This window comes from Poecilia reticulata, linkage group LG16 (assembly GCF_000633615.1).
Source record: "Poecilia reticulata strain Guanapo linkage group LG16, Guppy_female_1.0+MT, whole genome shotgun sequence".
NCBI classification, from domain to species: domain Eukaryota; kingdom Metazoa; phylum Chordata; class Actinopteri; order Cyprinodontiformes; family Poeciliidae; genus Poecilia; species Poecilia reticulata.
In genome coordinates, this window is record NC_024346.1 from 3,754,554 (window position 1) to 3,775,596 (window position 21,043).

Consider the following 21,043-nt stretch of genomic DNA (forward strand, 5'->3'; position numbering starts at 1 on the left):
GTCTCTGTGTTGCCCTGCGACAGACTGGCGACCTGTCCAGGGTGACCCCGCCTCTCGCCCGGAACGTTAGCTGGAGATGGGCACCAGCAACCCTCCCGACCCCACTAACGGACAAGGGTGTCAAGAAAATGGATGGATGGATGAAATTACAGGGAAATCCTGACACCTCTGGCAGACAAATTACATTGTCAAACCTCAAATACAGCCAAAAACAAACCACTGTTTCTTCCTTGTGTTCAACTAAGCAAAGATGACACCTGAGAACAAATGGCAACCTCTGTTTGCTCAGAGCCAACGTAAAGGTGACTACAAAATAGTCGATTGTCTGGCACCAAAATTCTGTCAGCAGCAACAATTTGGACTCTCTGGACTATGGAAAGAAAACAGTTATCTATCAGCATGGGGATGGGGGGAATGGGGTCACTTGTGTCAAGAAATGCAGTATAAGAACATACGTTTTCAAACAACTAATGTTTTCTCTGTAGTTTGAAGTCCACAAGATAAAGAGACCAGAGTTGCTTTCTGAGTCTAAGAAAACAGAATAATTAAGTGTTGCTGCACATTGCCAGTCAGCTGGTTGAAGAAAGTCTTTCAATCAGCTAACTGGCCATCTCAAGGGTAAAACACTTTTGCTTCTCTTTAAGGCACGAAAATTTTTAATATTTTGAAATTTAACCATGGCCACAAAAAGCAGTCAGTGTGAAAACTAAAGAAACCAAAATCTATTATATTAAGCTCAGACTGTTGTAAACTGATATTCCATGAGAAGAACTACTGCTAAGCAGCCATTTGCAGACTAACTACATGAGCAGATAGATTGAGCTGTTATTAATTCACATAGCAGTAAACAAATGTTCTTTCTTTAGTACTGGTACAACAGCTTAAGTGTTTATTTTCTAGTATAAGTATTTTCTAGTAAATACTCAACTGGCCCAAGCCAATTGAGGTGGTAAGCATGCCTCCTCTGGTAAGGAGGCCTCCCTGGTGAGGTGCTTCGGGCACGTCCCACCGGGAGGAGGCCTCGGGGTAGACCCAGGACTCGCTGTAGGGACTATGTATCTCAGCTGGCCTAGGAACGCCTTGGGGTTCCCCCGGAGGAGCTGGAAGAAGTGTCTGGGGAGAGGGAAGTCTGGGCCTCCGTTCTGAAACTGCTGCCCCCGCGACCCGACCCCGGATAAGCGGCAGAAAATGGAGGGATGGATAAGTAAAATAATAATCTTACACTGCAAAATTCTTGATATACCTAGAGAGTCTTACAGTTATCAACAATCAAGAGTTAGTTTAACAAAAGAGTTGAGTTTTCTATAAGAAAATATTCAAATGATCTTCTATGCAAAAATAATTTTGTGAATTCATAAGAATCATTTAGTTGAGTTTTGTATGATTATTTCTGCTCAATCAGCTTGGCTTTTAAAGCAAAAACATACCTTCAGATATTGGCAAAGACAACATCACAAACATTACTAAAGGTCACACTGTCAATAACCCTGTGACTTCAAAAGACAAGGACGCCTATAGAATGAGGTTCAAACATTACTTGCCATGGGAGATGGATCTATTGGTTTAAGCAATGCTTAACTGAACAAAAGATTTTCCAAACTTGTTTGAAAACTAATCTGACTGTCACAGCAAGAAACCTAAAAACGGTGCTTATAAATCGAAATAACTTCAAAACCACTGAAGGTGACTGATCCGTTTTTGTAAAAAAAACAACAAAAAAACTTGCCACCCCAAGTTGTGGAACAAAACCTGATAAATGGCTGTTGGACCAAAGGTTACAGAGTCTCAGACTGCTGTGGACACAACCTGAGGGATGACTGATCTCAGGACTGTGGCTTTAATCAGATCCACCTTTGACATACAACTGTGCGCTTGCTGATAGGGCTGCAAATTTTTGCTGTCCACACTTTTTCTCCTAAAAGCGCTTCATCATCGAATAATGCTGCAGCAGCATCTGCATTTTATTACTATTCGCAGTATCGAGCGGTGATCTCACTAAAAACCTTAAAACTCTAAAAATGGATTCTATTGCTGCCCTAAGACTAGAGATGCATTTTTCCCCCTTTCTTTTAAACATACATAAGCAATGTTTTTACAAAATAACAAGACAAGGTCTCTTGCTCGGAGACACAGCCTGAGTGAAGAAACTGACTCTGTGGCAGCCGTTTTTTGCAAAGGTAAAAGTTTGTGTGCAGAATATGTGGGGTCTGCAGAGATTTTGGCCGGCAACACTTGTGACAACATGTTTTAAGTGACTTGAATTCACACACTACATAACAGCTATATACAGTCATATTTAATAAATTTGAATATGCATTCAGATGAGATAAGGTTTGTCAGATTAAAGATAAGTTTTGAAAATAAAAAACTTTTACGTAGGTATTAAGCATACTTTTTTATTAAGCCAACAATTCTGCATTATTTTTTAATTGGCTGATGTAATATTCTAATTTTAAATGGCATGTTTCCATTACCTACAAGTGAAAAATTCTCATAATTAACAGAAACAAAAGCTTCCATAATGTGTTTCACATAATTATGAAGTTCCTACAGCAAATGGGACTTTCAGTAATATTCAAATTTATTGACTGGGTTTGTTTTTAGCCAGTTGGACTTATTCAGCTCTTTATCAATACACCTGATATAGATTTGAGTGACCAAAACACAGTAACTCACAGGTTAGTTGTCAAAATAAAAGGGTTGAAAAATTGCAATTTACTTGAAACTGATGTCACTGTATAACAATTTCTTATGTTACGGTGCAGCCTTATATTACATCGACTACTGATACAACTTTTGTAACAATACATACTTATAAAACTGTCTTGTATTTTCAATTATTACTTGAGCACAAAAAATATTTATCAGTAATGTTAATTATGTCTCCATCTATCTTCCAGTCAAGTTATGTTCCCATAACACTCTAAACTAGCTGTTTGGCCCCGTTCTTTTTCTCGCCCAAGTTATAAAATTAACATTAAATAAATATTCTACAGAACTGATCAGTCAAGCGGCTGCACAGTGGCGCAGTTGGTAGAGCTGTTGCCTTGCAGCAAGAAGGTTCTGGGTTCGATTCCCGGCCCCGGTCTTTCTGCATGGAGTTTGCATGTTCTCCCTGTGCATGCGTGGGTTTTCTCCGGGTACTCCGGTTTCCTCCCACAGTCCAAAAACATGACTGTCAGGTTAATTGGCCTCTCAAAATTGCCCATAGGTGTGAGTGTGTGTGTGCATGGTTGTTTGTCCTGTGTGTCTCTGTGTTGCCCTGCGACAGAGTGGCGACCTGTCCAGGGTTTTCCTTGCCTCTCNTCCCTGTGCATGCGTGGGTTTTCTCCGGGTACTCCGGTTTCCTCCCACAGTCCAAAAACATGACTGTCAGGTTAATTGGCCTCTCAAAATTGCCCATAGGTGTGAGTGTGTGTGTGCATGGTTGTTTGTCCTGTGTGTCTCTGTGTTGCCCTGCGACAGACTGACGACCTGTCCAGGGTGACCCCGCCTCTCGCCCGGTACGCTAGCTGGAGAGAGGCACCAGCAACCCTCCCGACCCCACTGAGGGACAAGGGTGTAAGAAAATGGATGGATGGATGATCAGTCAAGCATGTGTGACATCAGCATTCTGGTAAATATACAATTATGATGAAATATGCTTAGCTGTGCCCACATTGGTAGCTGCAACGTTTGTGATAATGAAACCCATATGTTTCTAATGATAAAGCATTCTGGAGAAAGTATGTTGCTGAAACTGCAGGGAAACTATACCTACCCCTACTGAAGCTTCAAATTTTAAAAACAAGCAGCATTACTTGAATCCTTATTAAGTCATAGAAAACTAAATCATGCTTGCCAAAAGTGACAAGAAGTACTTTTCAAATTCTCTCTGTCAGATCTGACTTTTGTGCGCGTGTCGACATTAGCAAGGTTTTGATGTACAATAGGATAAAAAAAAAATAGCAAAGAGATTTTGAACTTTTAAATATTCCTGATTTTAAACATTTTCCAAACCAATCTTTAAATCAGTCTTGCCTGTTTTTGACAACTACAGAACATTTAGTTTTGCAGCTATTGTTTTATCAGCATTTATTACCAGAACAGCATGTTTCTTCTCATAACCTCTACATTGTAGGAGTAAAAAACACAATGCTATGATTAACAACAGTGCAAACAATAAGACTAAATCCCAAGAACATAGGGGAAAGTTTATGGTCTTTATTCAAGCAGAAAAATCTTGAACATGTAAAGAAGGAAATTTATGTGTTCTGCCCTCCAGAGGTCAACAGAGCAAAACACACTTGGGAAGCAGCATTAAAACAACCTAAATGAATCTTCATCCAGATTAATTTGAGGATTTATTAAATGCACTGGACTTTTATTTTAAAAACTGTACATTTTCAGCTTTGTAATATCACCTATCTGCCTACCTTCACATATACACCTGGAATTTACTTATGTTTTATATTTCATACAATACTGTTTCAGTATTTCTATATTCACTTGTATTTTATATTGGTTCTGCTCTGCCCTCTGTTCTGCTGTAACAATGTAAATTTCCCCACTGTGGGATTAATAAAGGAACATCTTATCTTGTGCCAAAATAACCTCTGAGTTGCAAATACACTCAATTCACATGGTTTATTTCTGGATGTGACTGAGAATGCACTGGCTTATTGTAAGCATTTTAACACATGACTTTAAAAAAGTGTTTAAAAAAAGGGAGTAGTCAGCAGCATGATCATAATGTTAAAAATATCATATTGAAACTTGATTAAGAGATACATACAGAATGTGGTGTTATTATATCTATATATTCATCTATAATCTAATCATAATAAAAGTTGACGTCTGACTCACACTTTAAGTGTAAGCGCAGCTAAACAAAATGAATAATTTTTCAATTTATTTTGTTCATCTGAAAGAGATCATAACTGCAGAAAAATGAGAAATAGTACAATAAATCTTAAAATATTATAACTGAGTTAAAGGTGTTTATAGTATACCTTTTTCCTTCAGATAAATAAATTGGTTAATGAACATAATTGTCTCAAGGTCCAATATTATCAATGATTTCTCTCCACTCCGCAGAATAGAGAGAAATCAACACATCAGCGATGAAAAGTGTCCATTGAAATACTTTAAATACATGTCCCTGGTGTAAAGGATTAGTTGATATTCTTTCTTGATAAAAGTTATGTTTAAAATTAAATTTTTAAACATAACTTTTACATCCTTCTTTTGTAAACAAGTCCATGGCACATTCGTTTCGGTAAACTTGAGCTGTGGAGGTGGAATTTGTGGGTAAGCAGATAAACATAAGAAAAATACCCACGGATATGAAACATATCCTCTTTGACAGGTCTTTGTGTGTGTTTTGCTGTGCTAAATATGTACACTTGTTTCAGTAGGGATGTGTTTGCTTACTGACAGCAGCAGGAAGCATTAAAAACAGATGGTTACAGTTTCCACGCTGCGGATCACAGTGGGAAACTGTCTCTGTAAGGCAGCCAGTCGCTACTACGTCCCAGTTTAATTTCCTTACCAGAAGACTGGATTAGTAGAAGAGGAGACCCAACAGAGAAAAGCTTGTTCGCCTGTAATTTGGTTTTTATTCTGCGTCCATTTTAACCTTCCAGCTTTCTGAATAAAAGTGAATCTTATTAGGACAGAAAAAGTAAGAGAGTGTTATGTGAGAAGCCTAGTTAGATCCTCTCAATGAAAATCTGACAAAGCTGGGAAAAGTATTGTGCTATGGTTTATTTTCACTTCACCTTAACTTATGCTGTGTTGGTACTCTATGCAAAATAAGACAGGAGGATGCTGCTTTTTTTTTGTTTTGTTTTGATTTTCTGCCTTTTTAAGTTAAAATGCTATTCTGCTAAGTGTATGATATTGCTCTTATTTTATATTGTGTGTCTATTTGAGCTTATTCAATGTAATATTATTGCACACGTGCGGACCCAGAAAAAAGTCTGGCTCTATTGAATAATATTTGTATGCACTTAAATAGCGCTTAACGGAACTTGAAATAATTTCAGGGTTGTTTATGCAGTTTCCATGTGAATGCAGTGCAAGTTTGTGTTGCAGAGGCTTGCATAACCAGAAGGAAAGCCCGGTCAAGCGAACAGAGCGGCACAAAGCTGTTTTCAGGGCAATGAGAGGTTGGTAGAGAGCGGAACTGACCAAGAGATCAGCTGCTACGACTTTGAGGTAAAAGTAAGAACGTCCGCAGGTCCTTCTGCCTGGTGAAAACTGGCTGGTGACCTCTAAATAGCAGATTGCGATTTAGCTGCGCAGGCGCAGTGAATCAAGCAAGTTCAAATGGGAGAAGATAAAAATAAGCTCGTGGTCTTCTTTCCGGTCATAATCTTACAATAAATATCGCCATCTAACCTGGGTAATATTCCAATCTAAACGTAGTAGAGCTTTATTTTGAAGCTCACACTTCCCACTTCCTGTTTCTTATCAACGTTTGGCTATTGAACAGCGCAGTTAGAGAGTACTTTAACTCACCATCTCTATGATCCTCGTTTTCTTCCCAGCTCGCTTCTTCTTTGCTACGATGTATTGGGCCAGCGCCATGCCGCCGAACACGACACAGACACTAGCGCTGGCTGCGGCTCCGACCTTCACCACGGCCGTCCGGTCCATGACGGTCCGCTGCGCTGCCGCTCACCAGCCCGCCGCACGAAAAGTCCCGTCCTCCTCCGATTAACAACGGGCGCCTTCCTACTGGTGCTGCTCACACACGGAACCAAAGATCGTCTATGCAGAAAGAGACTATTTAGGACTAGTACGTCCTAAAAACCATTGAGGGTCAAAGACGCCACTATGAACAAATAAATAATATGTAAAATAAAAATGTATGCGACACCTTAAATTCATTAAACAATGAATAAAATATAAATGCAGTCTTATTTAACAAATTGGAACGTAAGTAAAAAGTTAAAGTAAATCACGGTGGGTTAATTACACACAGGATGTCTTCAAACATTTTTTTTCCATAGGATCATTTCTAAAAAGTATACGTAATACCTGCTAAAATTATGTTTTCAAAATGTACGTTTATTCCGACAAAATAATCCTGAGGGTTTTTTTTATTAACTTCACGTAGACCTGTTCAGTTGCCTGTTCACACAAAATGCGAATCAGCCATTGACATGGCAGCATTGCAACTAAAGCAGAAGATGTGTTCTTAATTTAATTTTGTATATCCAATAAATATATTAATTATGTGTTTGCTTTATTGGAGGAAAAACGTATTCTTTCTTTACCTGACTGAAAACAATGGCTAAGAAAATGACTACGTAGCCACAGGCTAGGATTTTCCTACAAGTGCGATCCATGGCAAAACATGCTGTGAGATATGAAATCATTATTTCTACTTGGATGAAATAAAGTAACAAAGCACATGTTCTATCTAGTGTAATAGAGTGTAACTGTTTTAGTCTTAATATACTTTTCATCATTTTATATCTTTCAGCATTCTAGACAACATCCACACATGAGCAAAGACAAATGTGAAAAAGAATTAATGTTCGTGAAAATGAATTAGTTCGCTGAGCGCATACTCATGGTCTGAGCAACGTTTTACAACATATTTTGCATAACAGCCAGGCAAATAGCTATCCTCCTCTCTAGTAATCTTAACATTTGTTTTATCAAATAGGTGTGTGAAGAAATGCAAAAGAAATCTCCCATATAAAAGATTCATTAATGTGCCTGGTTTAAAAAAAAAGATGAAAAATGTATGAGCTCAACACATGCGCATGAATTACACCTTGTATGTGGTAGCCACCATGTTTGTGGAGAGGAAATTTTCCATTTTAATGCAGTTAGTAAATAGCATGTTTGAATTTAAGTCATGGTGTTTCTGTAATTAAAAAGACTTAACTTTAATTAGGCATGCCAAAAAAGAATGATTATGGTATATTTATTAAAATTTAATGTGAAAAAGAGTGGTAATTAATTGTATACTCAGTATCAATCCTAAGCTCCGGATATTTTAATGATAAGTATTTTTCTATTTTTAGAACAAGCCTTGATTCAAATAAATTAATTAAACCCAGTTTCAAGTTGTTTAATGAAATGACAATAAAGTTTAAACTGTACATGCAAAGGGAAACTGAAATATCTCCTTTTGATATGAAAATGACTAACGAGCAGCTGTAGTTTCAAGCTTAGAAATATGGAAATGGGAGATTGAACTAGGTAAATGTTATTATCTCTTAAAACTGTTGGCTAGGAAATCCAAGATCAAATGTACAGTTTGACTGTATAAAATTATTTTTATTACTTTCGTTTTGTTGGGCCCAATTCTTTTGTCCTACATCAACCTTTGGAAATTTTAAACAACACTTGCAGCTAAGATATACTTTCTGGTATACTTTTTTGGTATATTTTTCTTCATTGGAATCATTTGTGCTTGGTGGAAAAATAGTATGTAAGTATTGTAAGCATCATTGTTGCTGCAACAGAAAACAAGAAAGGAGGCACTGAACCAAGGTGTGTGTTTGATATCTTGACTACATTGGATTCTTTCACTCAGTGTTTCAGAGTCCACATGTACTGTTTTCAGCTGTCAAAATAAATGATTGTTTCCTCACTTTCAGATTTGATATGAACTCACACATAAAAAAGACAATAAAAATTGTTCATAATAACTTAGAAGCTAGTATGTAGCAAGACATTATCCTAGAGGAAAAAAAGATCAAATAGTGAGCCTTACTAAAGAACATTTGATATGCAAAAGTATAAAATGGGGTGTTCCAATCCTCTCTCATTCAAATGAGTCAGTATGAGATGGTCTTGCAAACGTTTACTTGAATATTCAACTCTATTGTTTTGCTTGAGTACATAAAGCCATGTCACCCTCTGCTTCAGCAGGCTTGTCCATCTTCAACAACGAAGGTAAGACCGGTGCACAAATTTTAGATCATTTATTTTCACAGTGTTTAATTTGAATAACTATTTAATTGCAACTTTTCAAAACTCAATTTCAACTATTATTGTTTCATAAGGTCATGTTTTCAATTCATATTTTGCAAAAACTGGCTACAAAAAAGAATTTTATCTGAGAAGTTTATTTTTAGATTGTCACCATCAACAGAAAAATAGTAAGGCAGTTTGCTAAATTGCAGGAGACCAGATAATGCTTTCAGTAAAGAAATTAAACTAAAATGAAAATGTGGAATTTTTGGGATATATTTTTTTTAAAGGTGCAATGAATCTTCACTGCCCTTTAAAACTAAATCTAAAGTTTAGATTTTTTTTTTCTTTTTTTTCATTTAACTCTGCATCTATGGAAATTTGTGTTTGTGTTTTTTTTTAGTCTTTATCTGCTGGAAAAATGAGGAATCAGATCTTGGTGGTAGTGATCTTCTTGGTGGTGGTCACAGCACTAGAAGCAAATGGAGTAAGATGCTGGATAATTTATTTAAGTCTCCAACTACTGAGTTTGAGTTAATTTACAATGGGTTAAAAAAAACTTGTTGCTGAAAAGTGTTTATCTAACACATCTCCCACGTGTTCTATTATTCCATTCACAGTTTCAGTTTGGAGATATAATTTCTTTTAAAACGAGGTGCAATGGGAAGTTTAGGTACAAGCATTTTGCAGTTTATGTGGGGGAAGGAAATCAGCATGGCCTACCCAAAAACGATAACGAGGACATTTATGAGCGACGTAAGTACTCTACAAACTCAGAAATAACGCAACATCAGGAAGAAAAATATTAAATGTGAAACAAAAAACACTTTGGGTATGTGTCTATATTCTGAAATCAGGACCCAAATGCAAGCTTAAAAGCAGAGAAATAAATGTGCTCTCTATAGATAGGAACAATATTTAGGTGCATAGATTAATTAAACATCCCTGAAACACGCTTAGCAGTAAAATGAGAAACAAGACTAACAAAGAATAGAAGAAAAAACAATCATCTGACACAGCAATCACTAAAAAGAGTGTCAAAGTTAATGTAGAATTATATGAGGTAATCAAGAGGACTAGCTACAGTGCAAAATTACACCAAATCTATTTTGAACTACTAAACGTAATTACATGTCACTATTCCTCTTTGTTTGTTACAGTGGGATACTCTATACCACCAAGATGTATATTTTCAAGGATGAATCCAGAGGAACAACCTGAAGTAAACAATTACCTTGATGGCTATACAGATCCCGAGACAAAGATAACATTTGAAAAAGGAACTGATGCAGAAATTAGTCAGCGTATCATAGAGACACACAAAAAGTGCACCTTATATGAAATAATTTCCAACAACTGTGAGCACCAGGCTACATATGTGCGTTACGGACATAAGATAGCTCTGCAGGTAAGCGCCTTAATAAAGCTGTATAAAAATCAAGCATTTTATAAAATTGTTTTGGGAATGCTGCAAAATATTTTAAGTCATTGAAGTCATTAGCACTATTGTGTATATCTAATGCGAGAATGTATGATGCTGTTTCTAAGTTTGAAGCAGGACAATGAAAAACATCTGGATCCATCAAACTTATGTTGTGTTTTTAATGTTCCATACTTAATTAACTATTTTCCTCCAGGATTACTCTTAGCATTATATGTCGTTATTAAATTAAATATTATTTCGCTTTTATGTATTTTGTCTAACCACTTTGTCTTTGTGTTTCTTTTTGACAGTGGAAACTGACTGGTCAAGGTTTATGTTTTAACAACCCAAGAATCAATACAAAAGCTCTGGTGGAACACTTAAATGAACCATGTGGCTCAGACCCAAGTGGCTAAATGTTTTGTAAATATCCATCTCTAAGGTGATATCAGATACTTAAAATTAAAGTGAACAAGCAAGTTCTGTCCTTGTTTTATTGTCTGAGAGTGTGCAGCCAGTTACTAATAAAAAGCTGCATCACACTGCATTTTACATTGACTTGCAAAATGTTGTGGTGTCAAAGCTAAATAAATATAAAGACAATAAAAATCCCTCTGTGGTTCACTGAGCATGTGCCTAATATACCTTCAATACGCCTTACCAACACACTTCCTCTTTTTAGTACTTCCCTCCTACAGTCTAACTGGTGGTTTCCAGGGATGCCAACACAAAACCAAGGATAACGCTGGCTAAGCAAAACTTGGGTAGTATCAAGAAAAAGATGACAAATTTTAAACATTGTTTAATTTATAGAGTCCAAGTAAAACAGCAGACTTGATGTGCAAGTACTTCAAACTCATTTAAACATATGGGATCACTTTAATAAAGCCTTGCATCCATTGCATTTTAGTTTATTAATAGAATGTATAATGTTCATACCTTTTTATGTTTTTGCATGATTACTTAAAATGTTATTTTTGTTTGAGAGATATGCTTGCTGTGGAAGAATGAAAGCTTAGCCAGCGTGTGGTGTAGAGGGACAGCCTCATATACAGAGGTTAATTCTCCTTGATGCAGCATTCTGATGTTTAATTCTTCACCTTCTGACATTTGCTACATGCTACCCCCCTTTCTTTCTGCTCACTTGTCTGAACACTGCAAATAAAGGTCACTAGTGCCACAAAATCTTTATAAGAATGAATGTTCATGAGAATAAAAAGGACTTCAGTTTGCACGCCACCCTATACCTCAATCAACCTGTAATAAAGTGAGTTTTTGCATAATAGCCAGTGAATTACATCCATCCCTCTTAGCTGTCTCACACTGGTTTTCCTCAGACAGATAAGTATGACAAACTACATGCAAATATACATATATGAAGTTTGACCATATCGCCAATAAATGGTAGAAAAGTAGTTAATATATAGCCAATGTGTTATTTTTTTCTATCAGTTCAAAAGACAAAATTCTCACAGCAGCAGCAAATGAGAACCACCTCCATAAAGCTAGAAAATAAACTGAAAGTTAAATGTACTAAATACAAGTGGTGCCTGAAAAATAAGTCACGTTGAGGACAGAACTCATATATAAACCGTCTCCATCTTGCACCGATGTTCTCAAGTGAAAAACCAATGAGTGTTAATCTCATTCTGAGGGCTGGTTCATTCAAATGAGTCTGGGGAACAGTGGCAGGACTATTCAGGTGGATTGTAGCTCCCTCACTTTCTCAGCAGATGTCCACTATTTTACTGGAGGTAAGATTCTTCAGAGCTTTATTGGATCAAAAATGATTGTGTTAAATAGTAACTGAGAACAGGGTGCCGACACAATGAATCAGTATATATTGTCTTTGTCTAATTTAAAATGTGCTGATGTCTTTGTCAAATCAAGCTTTTCCGTTTATTTTCTGGGACTTCTTTCATTTAAGACATTAGCTTCTAAAGAATAAATAATTAAAAAAGCAATGAACATGACTGGTTGCTAGGTAGGTCTGGGGGTAGAAGTATAAACTTAGCAAAACCTTGAATATATAGCCAAAAATATTCAGGTTGTCAGTTTTTCTCAACACAAAGCACATTGAAGACAAGCCAAATAAATATCTTTTTTTTTTTTTTTTTTTTTTTACAAATCATGTATCCCTTTCTTTCCACTCGCACTTTGGTTTCATTAAACTTCGATAAGACACATTGACATTGTGGCTACAATGTAACAAAATGTGCATTTGATGGATATTAATATTTTGACAAGGCACTGCATAAGAGACACTGCAGCAGATTGCAGTAAAAATTTACATAATTTACATTTACAGTCACTGTGTGCATACATGAAGTTTAAAAGTGTTCACCTGCATCATTGATTCTTAACATAAAAAAGTAATTAGACTATCCTAGACTGCTTCCCTATATTACAACTTTTAATCAGCTTTTGAGGTTTATTGTGTTCTATTTTATAGCAAAGATAAACATTTAAAGTTAGTAGTTGAATCCCTTCTCCTGAATTTACTCCTATAAATGTTGCTCATCTTGCAAAGGGCGACAGATGCCAGTGGTGAACAAAATAAAAACAGTTGAAAAGGGAAATTGTGCTGCTCATGGGAAAGTCTTATGAGAGCCATGCAAACATTCTGCAAACATAAAAGCTGATAAGAGATGTTTTTTCATGGTTTGTTGAAGGACAGAACTGGACACAGGTGCAGGACGAGTCAGAAGTATTGTTCAAAAGTGTACATAAGGAGGTCGTTTCCTTTGATTCAGTAAACTCCATGCGTTTCAGATGAAGACCTTTGAAACAACTTTTGGTGGTTTAACTCCTAAAAGATAAGACACAATCTGTCTGAAATACATTTTTCTTTTTAAAATGATAGAAAATGGCTTTCTGAAGTTGTATGACTTTAGTTAAAAAACAGTTTCACAAGTCTGACATGTCTATCTCAGATTTTGACTGCTTAAAAAATGAGGACGCTACCTTAGTGGTTGTGACCTTCAGCTAAAGATCACAACTCTGGAAATGAGTGGAGTAAGTTAATTTCATTCATCACTGCTACATTTTAAAAAACTATATCCAAATGTTTTGGTTTCAGTTAGTTTAATCATTTTCTGTTTACTCTAAATGTGACTATGCATTTTCTTCCATCCACAGTTCCAATTTGGAGACATAATTTCTTATAAAACAAAGTGTAAAGCTGGAATTAGATACAAACATTTTGCTGTCTATGTGGGCGATGTAAATATTTGTGGGAAAAATGCAGAGCACAACGTTTATGAACTAGCAAGTAAATATCAGTAAGCAACAATCCAATAGTAATAAATTAGATTGATGAACTGCTTATTTCTCATCTGTTATTTGTTTACAGAGAAATATCATGGTAAATCGTGCAAATTTTCTAAAATGAAAATGAATGAAGAACCGGAGGTGAACAATTTCCTTGATGACTATGCAGACCCCTTAACAGGAGTGACGTATGGTAAAGGAGACGACAAGGACATCATTAAACGCATCACTGAAACGTATCAGAGCAGCACAATATACGGCTTCCTTCACAACAACTGTGAGCACCTTGCTACCTACGTCCGATACGGAGTCAGGGTGGCAGTGCAGGTACGTGACAGGTTGCACTCATTTTTCAAGCATCTTGTGTTTAGAAGTGGAAACAAGGAAGAAAGAGCAATGACTCAGATTAAGAAAATGACCGTTATTTTTACCTACCTACTAAACTTAGTCTTAATACATCAACAAAAAGCAAAGGTATCCTCTTTTCTCACTTATCAACAGTACAGGGATTAATATTAGATGTATTTCTAATGCCATCTGTTGGTTATCTTACATATAAGATAACCAAATATGGTTAAATATGTTTTCACACATATTTGCAGTGTGAAAACTGTATATGTTCATACACATTGAATTTAAGTGATTAGATAAATGGAATAAAGTCTTCACAATATGCTGTATAAAAATCCCTCAAGGAAACAAACACTTAAATTCAGCAATTTGATATTTATCTGTACATTACTGATTTAGATTGATCATTTATCTGTATTATTTACTAGGTTTTAATTCATTTGCTGCCATTTGTTTTTTGGCATAAAAGAAAAAATAATTTTAAATCTTATTTTAAAGTTAAAATCCCCATGATGGTGCCCATTTTACTGCCAGAAACTGTTGGGTTTTCTATAGCAATTGGCTTTAAGACTTTTTTATTCAATTGAGGTTCTCCCTGTGAACAGAATATACTGAATTGAGAGGAAATTGCTCATTTGGTGACAAGTTACTCCATCCAAAGTATAAAATATTAGGAGATACAAAAGTAACCATGAGCAATATACAATATATGTACAAACCAATTGAATTATTTCTACTCTGTTAATGTCATTTTTTTGTAAAGACCTGACCATGATGTGTATAATTCTTTGTGCTTTATTTACAGTTCAACATGACTGGTGAGGGTCTCATATTTGGCAATGACAAGTTTGACAAGAAGCATTTACTGGCACACTTGGTGAAAAAGTCACAATGGTCCTTGCATCACAAAAATTAAGAAGATATTTGTGATGCACTTGTGTTTAGAAGACAGTTTCAGAGACGTCAACATGGACACTGCACCTGTGGAAGGATAATGTAGCGGCTTGGCGAACATCTGCATTGAAGAACACAAAGCCTGCAGTTTCAAATAGACAAATACATAGAAAAATATTTATAGCTACTTTATTATTTTCAAGCTTTATCACATATTATACACAAAATTTTTTTAAAAACAATATTTAACATTTTATTTTTTTAGCTATTAAAAGGAAAAATGAAAGCCCTAAAGATGTGACTGAGGGAGTGTTTATGTGCTTCTATACAAGAAAAAAGCAAAATATAAGTAATTTGGAAAGATGGAACAAAGTTGAAGTTAAAACGAAAAACTAAAAAGCACTACTGTCAATAAATAAGAGTAGCCTCTTAAATGTATTGTTGTTGCAGGTAATATAAAAGGAGCATGCTCTTCTTCACAATGCATAAAGATCCACAAGCCTCAGTTCAGTTGTTTTATTATTTCACTCTGTAACTTTGCATTAAAAGTCACCGACAGTGTTTAGGCAACAGCAATATTTCATTGGGATAAAAGAAAAGTAAACAAGAAGATGTGTTGAAATGTTTTAATGTTTTCCTCTGACTTACTGGGGTAGCAGGAGCTACATAATGTAACATCTATTCAGGAAGTCAAATCGTAGTGCAGTGTTGTTCTTCATCGTTGTTCTCTCCCCAGCTTCTCTCAGAGCAACTACTCCACAGGTCGGATTCCTTTGGCCTCCTCCATCTTCCTCAGGGTCTCATCCCACTGGGTGAACTGCTTGGAGAGCAGGAACATCTAACAAAGAGACACCAATCTCCTTTATGAATCAATTATAAAACAGAGAATGATTGTTAAAATCCAAGTTACTGTATTTGTGCGTTTCTTAACTGTAATTCTTCCAATTACGGCACAGTAGGAAATTAACTTGTGTCAAAATATATTTTTGGGGGGGCTTTTTTGCACCATGATTTATTGTAATAAAACTAAGAGTTTATTCTGTGTTGTGTACCATTTTGTTGTATTCCTCAAAAAGCTTCTTGACTTCCAGTGACTGAGCTTCAGTTTGGTCCTGAAAAACGAAATCACCATATTTGTTTTCTGGGGGTTTTTTGTTGCTTTTTTTTCCAACTTTATTATGGTAAAAGATGCAAAATGTCATCATACACAAGAGACAGGGAAAAGGAGAGACTGAAAAATGACCAACAGAAAAAGAAAAAGGAAAGCAAAAAAAGACATAAATAAAGCAATAAAGAAGAACACATTAAAAATATATAACAATAACAGATGTTTAATGTACAATTATGGTTAAAATGAAATATGCATTAGAAAGCAACATATCTGCGACTGAGTTTTTAACAACACAATGGTAGTAAGATTCAGAGCAGTATAGCTACCTGTTGCTTGATGTGAATCTGTGAAAGACGCTGCAGCTTGGTTGCATGCTCAGGTACATCTGTGGACATCGCAAAACAGGCAGTTGACACAGGCTTCAAGTCAAAATAAGCATTCCCCTCAGTTTATACTGCAGTAATACAACATACACTATATTGCAGAGGTAATGAATTCGAAATTCACATATCAAGCCAATATACCAAGCATTTTTCTGTCTACTTCAACTGTTAGTAAAACATAAAAAATAAACAACAATAAAACCTAATTAAATTCCATGACAGTGCTGACACGGGTGCATACAATCCCCATGTTTCAAACCTCTAATGTGGGTGCTGTCCAACAGGGGCTGTAAATTGTTAACTTGCTCCAACAAAGCAGCTTCAGAGAGCAAAGAGTCCTCCTCTGTGGAATAACACAGAATACATTTCATTTATTAGTTTATTCATCAGGGAGTAAGTAAAGTATGTAACCACAACTAATGCGACTCCAGTCCCTGGTTGGGCATTTCTGTGCATTAAAGTACATACGATTTATGAATCAAAATACAGTGAGAATACATATATTTTTTCTGAATTCATATAAACAATCTTGCAAATTCCAAATTCATATAATAGAAGACATTAAAACATAACATTTTATGAAGATCAAAACACCAAAAATACACGTTTTCCTCCTTACATTCATAAACAACCTTGCGACATCCTAATTTATATAAGTATTCTTGAAAATACTCAGTACACTGCACTGCAAATCATGTAAAGCATTAGGCACAAAAAGCAAAAGGCGAGAGACACTAAAAATCACATTTCTACAAACTCCTCTTTGCTCTTACCTGCAAGGATGAACTCTAGTTTCATGGCATCAGGGAGAGTGATGTGGTCAGTGAACTGGGGGTCCAGATACTTCATCAGGTCCTCAACTGCATAACGCAAACATAAGTAAGATTTAAAAATGCAAATGTATTTACAGAAATAACATCACAAAAATGAAATGTCTTCAAACTGAAATATTGCTATTGTGCTTAATGGATATCACTGAAACATTGTTTACATTTACAGGATTCCTAAACTTAAACACAATGACTGGATGGGTGGACAAGCTGATACATGGAAACAAAACCTTTGCTACAATCAATCAATAAATACAATGAATAACAAACAATAAATATTTAATAGCACAATAACGGTACAAGGAGTTTCAAAAAGGCAAAATGAATTCATTGATTAGTCAAACTAAAGCGAGACCCACTCTTCTTGTGGAGGATCTTTACTCTCTCTCTCTTGTTGGCCGTGTTGATCAAACCTCCTTGAATTCTGACCAAAGCTTCTGCACACTGTGGAAAAACAAAACAAACAATATCACCTTAAAGAATGTATAGAAAAATGCAATAGAACACAGACCTTCTTCTGATCTTTGTGTTATCCTCGGCATAAAAAGAAAACATAAGCACCAAAGTTCAGCTACTAAAGGCTACAACATAATATACAGTGTTTTTTTTTTTTTTTTTCCAGTCAGTGCATATTTGGCGTTTCATTCTTTGTTACACATTTCAGCAAAACAAGTATAGCTTCAGTAAGTCTTTGTTTTTTTCTTCACATCACAAGATGCGCTTACAAAACAACCCCTTTGGCAAAAAAAATCATTCCTGCTGGTCACATAGCCAAAACTTGTTTAATGATGATCACATTTAGTGCAAATATGTAAAACAGCAATTCTTATTCAATTAATAAATTAAATGTTATTAGTGACGTTCTCATAATTGGTCAACGGTTAGCTTGACTTTAATATTAACTATCAATAAAAACTGAAAATAACATTTGGTTTGTATTCTAAAAAAAAACCCATAACAAACATAAGTCGTCTTTGTCATGTTACATATCTTAATGTGTGTGAAATTTCTGTTACCGAATAACAAAGCCAGCATTTTCTACAAGGGCGTATACTCGCACTAAGAGTCCGAGGCATCGCTTGTGTGCTAAGCTAATAGCTAGCTACTGTATATTTCTATATATTATGGAGGAGACCTTGACAGGTTTTCCACTTTTGGTTCTTCTCTCTCCGTATAGTCGGTTCTCCAACGCCTGAAGACGCATTTCGAGGCTGTCCGACTCCAATTTCTTGTCCATTTTTGAGCTACAGACGATAACAAATAACAGAAACCGAACCTCTTTAGCTACGCTACAAGTAGCGTCACATATTGATGATGTAACGCTACAGTTCTAATATATTTATTTATTTATTAAGAAAATGAATTGTCTGTTAAATATTAAGTAAATTTAACCAGCAAATTATTAATTTAATTGACTAAAATATATAAGTATATAAAATATATTAAAATACATATAATGTATATTAGAGCTTTCGCTATGTGTCGCCGTTTTGCTATAACTGATGTCTTCCGGGTGACAGCAGGGGGATGACAACACTGTAGGGCCCGTTTTTCCATTCAGATTGTCTGTCAAACATCAACAAAAAAAGTAAGGCTTTTTTTTACACATAACATTGTATTTTCTTGAGCACATTAACTATCCGTTTCGGGAAAATAAAAATAATGACCTGACAGCAATCACTCTAATTCACTAACCCGTTCTTTGTTGAGTTTCCTCAAGCTAAGTTAGCTTAGCTAGCATTGAAGCTAACGTCAATAAGGTGGATCACAGTTGTAGTTTTACAGGCGTGGAGTTAGTTTGGAAGCCCGGCAGGTAAGTTTTATCTTCTATGAATTGGCAAACACTCCTAAGATTTTAATGTCTTTAGAACACAGTGCGGAGCTATGATTTGGAGCAATGATCACACGGCTATGTGGTTTTGAAAGTTTCATCTGTAGATTGCTTTCTGTTCTGTTTATGCCAGCAGGAAGCTGTTCAGTTTTAGGGCTACATCTCTGCTTTGAGGGGGCTTCTTCTTTATGTGCTACTGGGAGGACCAGCTGCAGCACCATGGCAGATGACAAGGACGTATTGAGAGATGTTTGGTTCGGCCGGATACCCACCTGCTTCACTCTGAACCCGGATGAGGTGACTGAAAGAGAGGCAGAAGCATACTATGTAAGCACAACTGCTACTCTCTATTACTTAAACTATATATACTATATATATATATATATGTATATATATGTATATGTCGATAAATTAATCATTACGTGTTTTATGAGTATTAACACGCTCTATGATATGAGACTTGATACCTGGGAAACTTGTGTAAAGATTCAGATGCATGTTTGACTAATCAATGCTGTGCTTGTGTGTGACAATGTGCAGATTTTTTGAAGTCATGAAATTAATTGCACTTAAATGTATGTTTAATCTCATTTAGATCATAAAAATACAGATCATATCTAAATGAATCAGATTTGAATTTGACTCATAAATAATACATACAGTTGCTGTGTATGTCATTTGTAAATTACAGTCTTTTTTTTCCCATTACATTTTAGCAATGCATCCTTTTTCTTTTGGAGTTGCACTCATGATTGAAGCCCACATATTTGTCATTCTGAATATCATAACTTTTTATTTGTAAATAGATAAACAATAAGGGCTTCGATTTATTTACTTTTGTCACAACGGATGTAGCACCTTTATCAGACATTTCATGCTTTAATGTGCAAATCGTTGCTAACACTTAGTTTCACATGATGGAATATATGCAAAGATTTATTTTGAAAATAAATTAATAAAACAATGCTTTGTTTTATTGTTTTTATTTATTTAAATCATTAACACTTGCTTCGATGTGTGAATGTGAATAATCTCACGATTCCCTCATTTTTTTTTACACTCTACTTGTATTAAGGAACCTTCAATATATTCTGTGTTTTTGTGTGTCCATGTCCTCAAAAAAACAAACAAGCAAACAAAAAAACTGCAACAAAATGTCTGATTGTTGGATCTCAAGTTTTGGATGTGCATTCTAAATGTTATTCAAAGTATTACTTCAGCTCTGATTCAGGCAGCCCAAGCCAAGAACCAGTATTAGCTGTTATTCAGATAAACTCTAAATGTAATGGGGTTTGATTTTGTTGATGCTCCTACATAGACTTGTTGCGGTTTCACCAATGTTGTTGTGTGCTTGTTTTTGTTTAGTTTCTTTTCCTCCCAATTTGCTGCAAGTAAGTTTGGAGAATAATAATAATAAAGTGTTATACTGACATACTGACTGTTATTAATGTGTTTATGCCTCTTTCGTGTTAACTTTGTCAGCTGCTGCTACCCAGGGTGAGCTACCTGCCTGTTGTCACAGACAAAGTGAAGAAACACTTCCTCAAAGTGATGAGGCCAGAGGATGTGGAGGAGATGTGGTTCGAGTATGAAGGAACGCCGCTCAAATGGTACGAATGGATTCTAGTCTTATGCGACTGGAAATAATATACTTTTATTCTAACTGCTCCTGAAAAATGGTTTTGGCTCAGATTCTCAAGGGTTAAATGTTCTGTATTTCAGTACCTGTAGCTCTAGCTGGTGTTAATTAGTAAGCTCCATTATTAATGGTATGTTTAATTGCTAACGAAAGACTTTCTTGAATCATTTTTTTGAAATTTTGATGATCTTATTCTCCCAAACATGGAGTTAGTTAGAGAAGGGCTTTCAGTTTTCCATAAGTTTTTTTTGTAGCTCTTTAGACTCGCTAAATGCAGACAGTTTAGTGGGTTTTATCATTACTTTCTGCCAGAGTTGACATTCTGAAGACATTCATGATCTTATGGACCAAGACACCCCTGCTTTAGAATAACAGATTGTAGGGACAGTTTTAGC

At 35.7% G+C, this 21,043-nt stretch overlaps 3 protein-coding genes across 6 annotated transcripts in view; 1 reads left to right on the forward strand and 2 right to left on the reverse strand.

The window, feature by feature from the left end:
• nt5c3a (5'-nucleotidase, cytosolic IIIA) overlaps positions 1-6,730 on the reverse strand; it is a 16,470-nt gene extending 9,740 nt beyond the window's left edge. The window contains exon 1 of the mRNA XM_008430854.2: positions 6,502-6,730. Within this exon, the coding sequence (XP_008429076.1) occupies positions 6,502-6,639 (138 nt within the window). The 5' untranslated portion in view covers positions 6,640-6,730. The remainder of the gene's footprint in view (positions 1-6,501) is intronic.
• An 8,625-nt stretch (positions 6,731-15,355) lies between these two features.
• dctn3 (dynactin 3 (p22)) lies at positions 15,356-18,499 on the reverse strand. Its single transcript, XM_008430856.2, has 7 exons — positions 18,314-18,499; positions 17,538-17,622; positions 17,122-17,208; positions 16,608-16,691; positions 16,292-16,350; positions 15,907-15,966; positions 15,356-15,692 (listed from the first exon to the last, which is right to left on the reverse strand). The coding sequence occupies exons 1-7, from the start codon at positions 18,413-18,415 to the stop codon at positions 15,606-15,608; spliced, it is 564 nt and encodes a 187-aa protein (XP_008429078.1). The 5' UTR covers positions 18,416-18,499; the 3' UTR covers positions 15,356-15,605.
• A 178-nt stretch (positions 18,500-18,677) lies between these two features.
• atg5 (ATG5 autophagy related 5 homolog (S. cerevisiae)) overlaps positions 18,678-21,043 on the forward strand; it is a 32,016-nt gene continuing 29,650 nt past the window's right edge. The window contains exons 1-3 of one of the 4 annotated variants that reach the window (XM_008430858.2): positions 18,678-18,766; positions 19,143-19,336; positions 20,492-20,619. In XM_008430858.2, coding sequence (XP_008429080.1) covers positions 19,229-19,336; positions 20,492-20,619 — 236 coding nt within the window. In that variant the 5' untranslated portion in view covers positions 18,678-18,766; positions 19,143-19,228. Of the gene's footprint in view, positions 18,992-19,142; positions 19,337-20,491; positions 20,620-21,043 lie in introns of all 4 variants that reach the window. The other 3 variants (XM_017309749.1, XM_008430857.2, XM_008430859.2) reach the window with 3 other exon arrangements.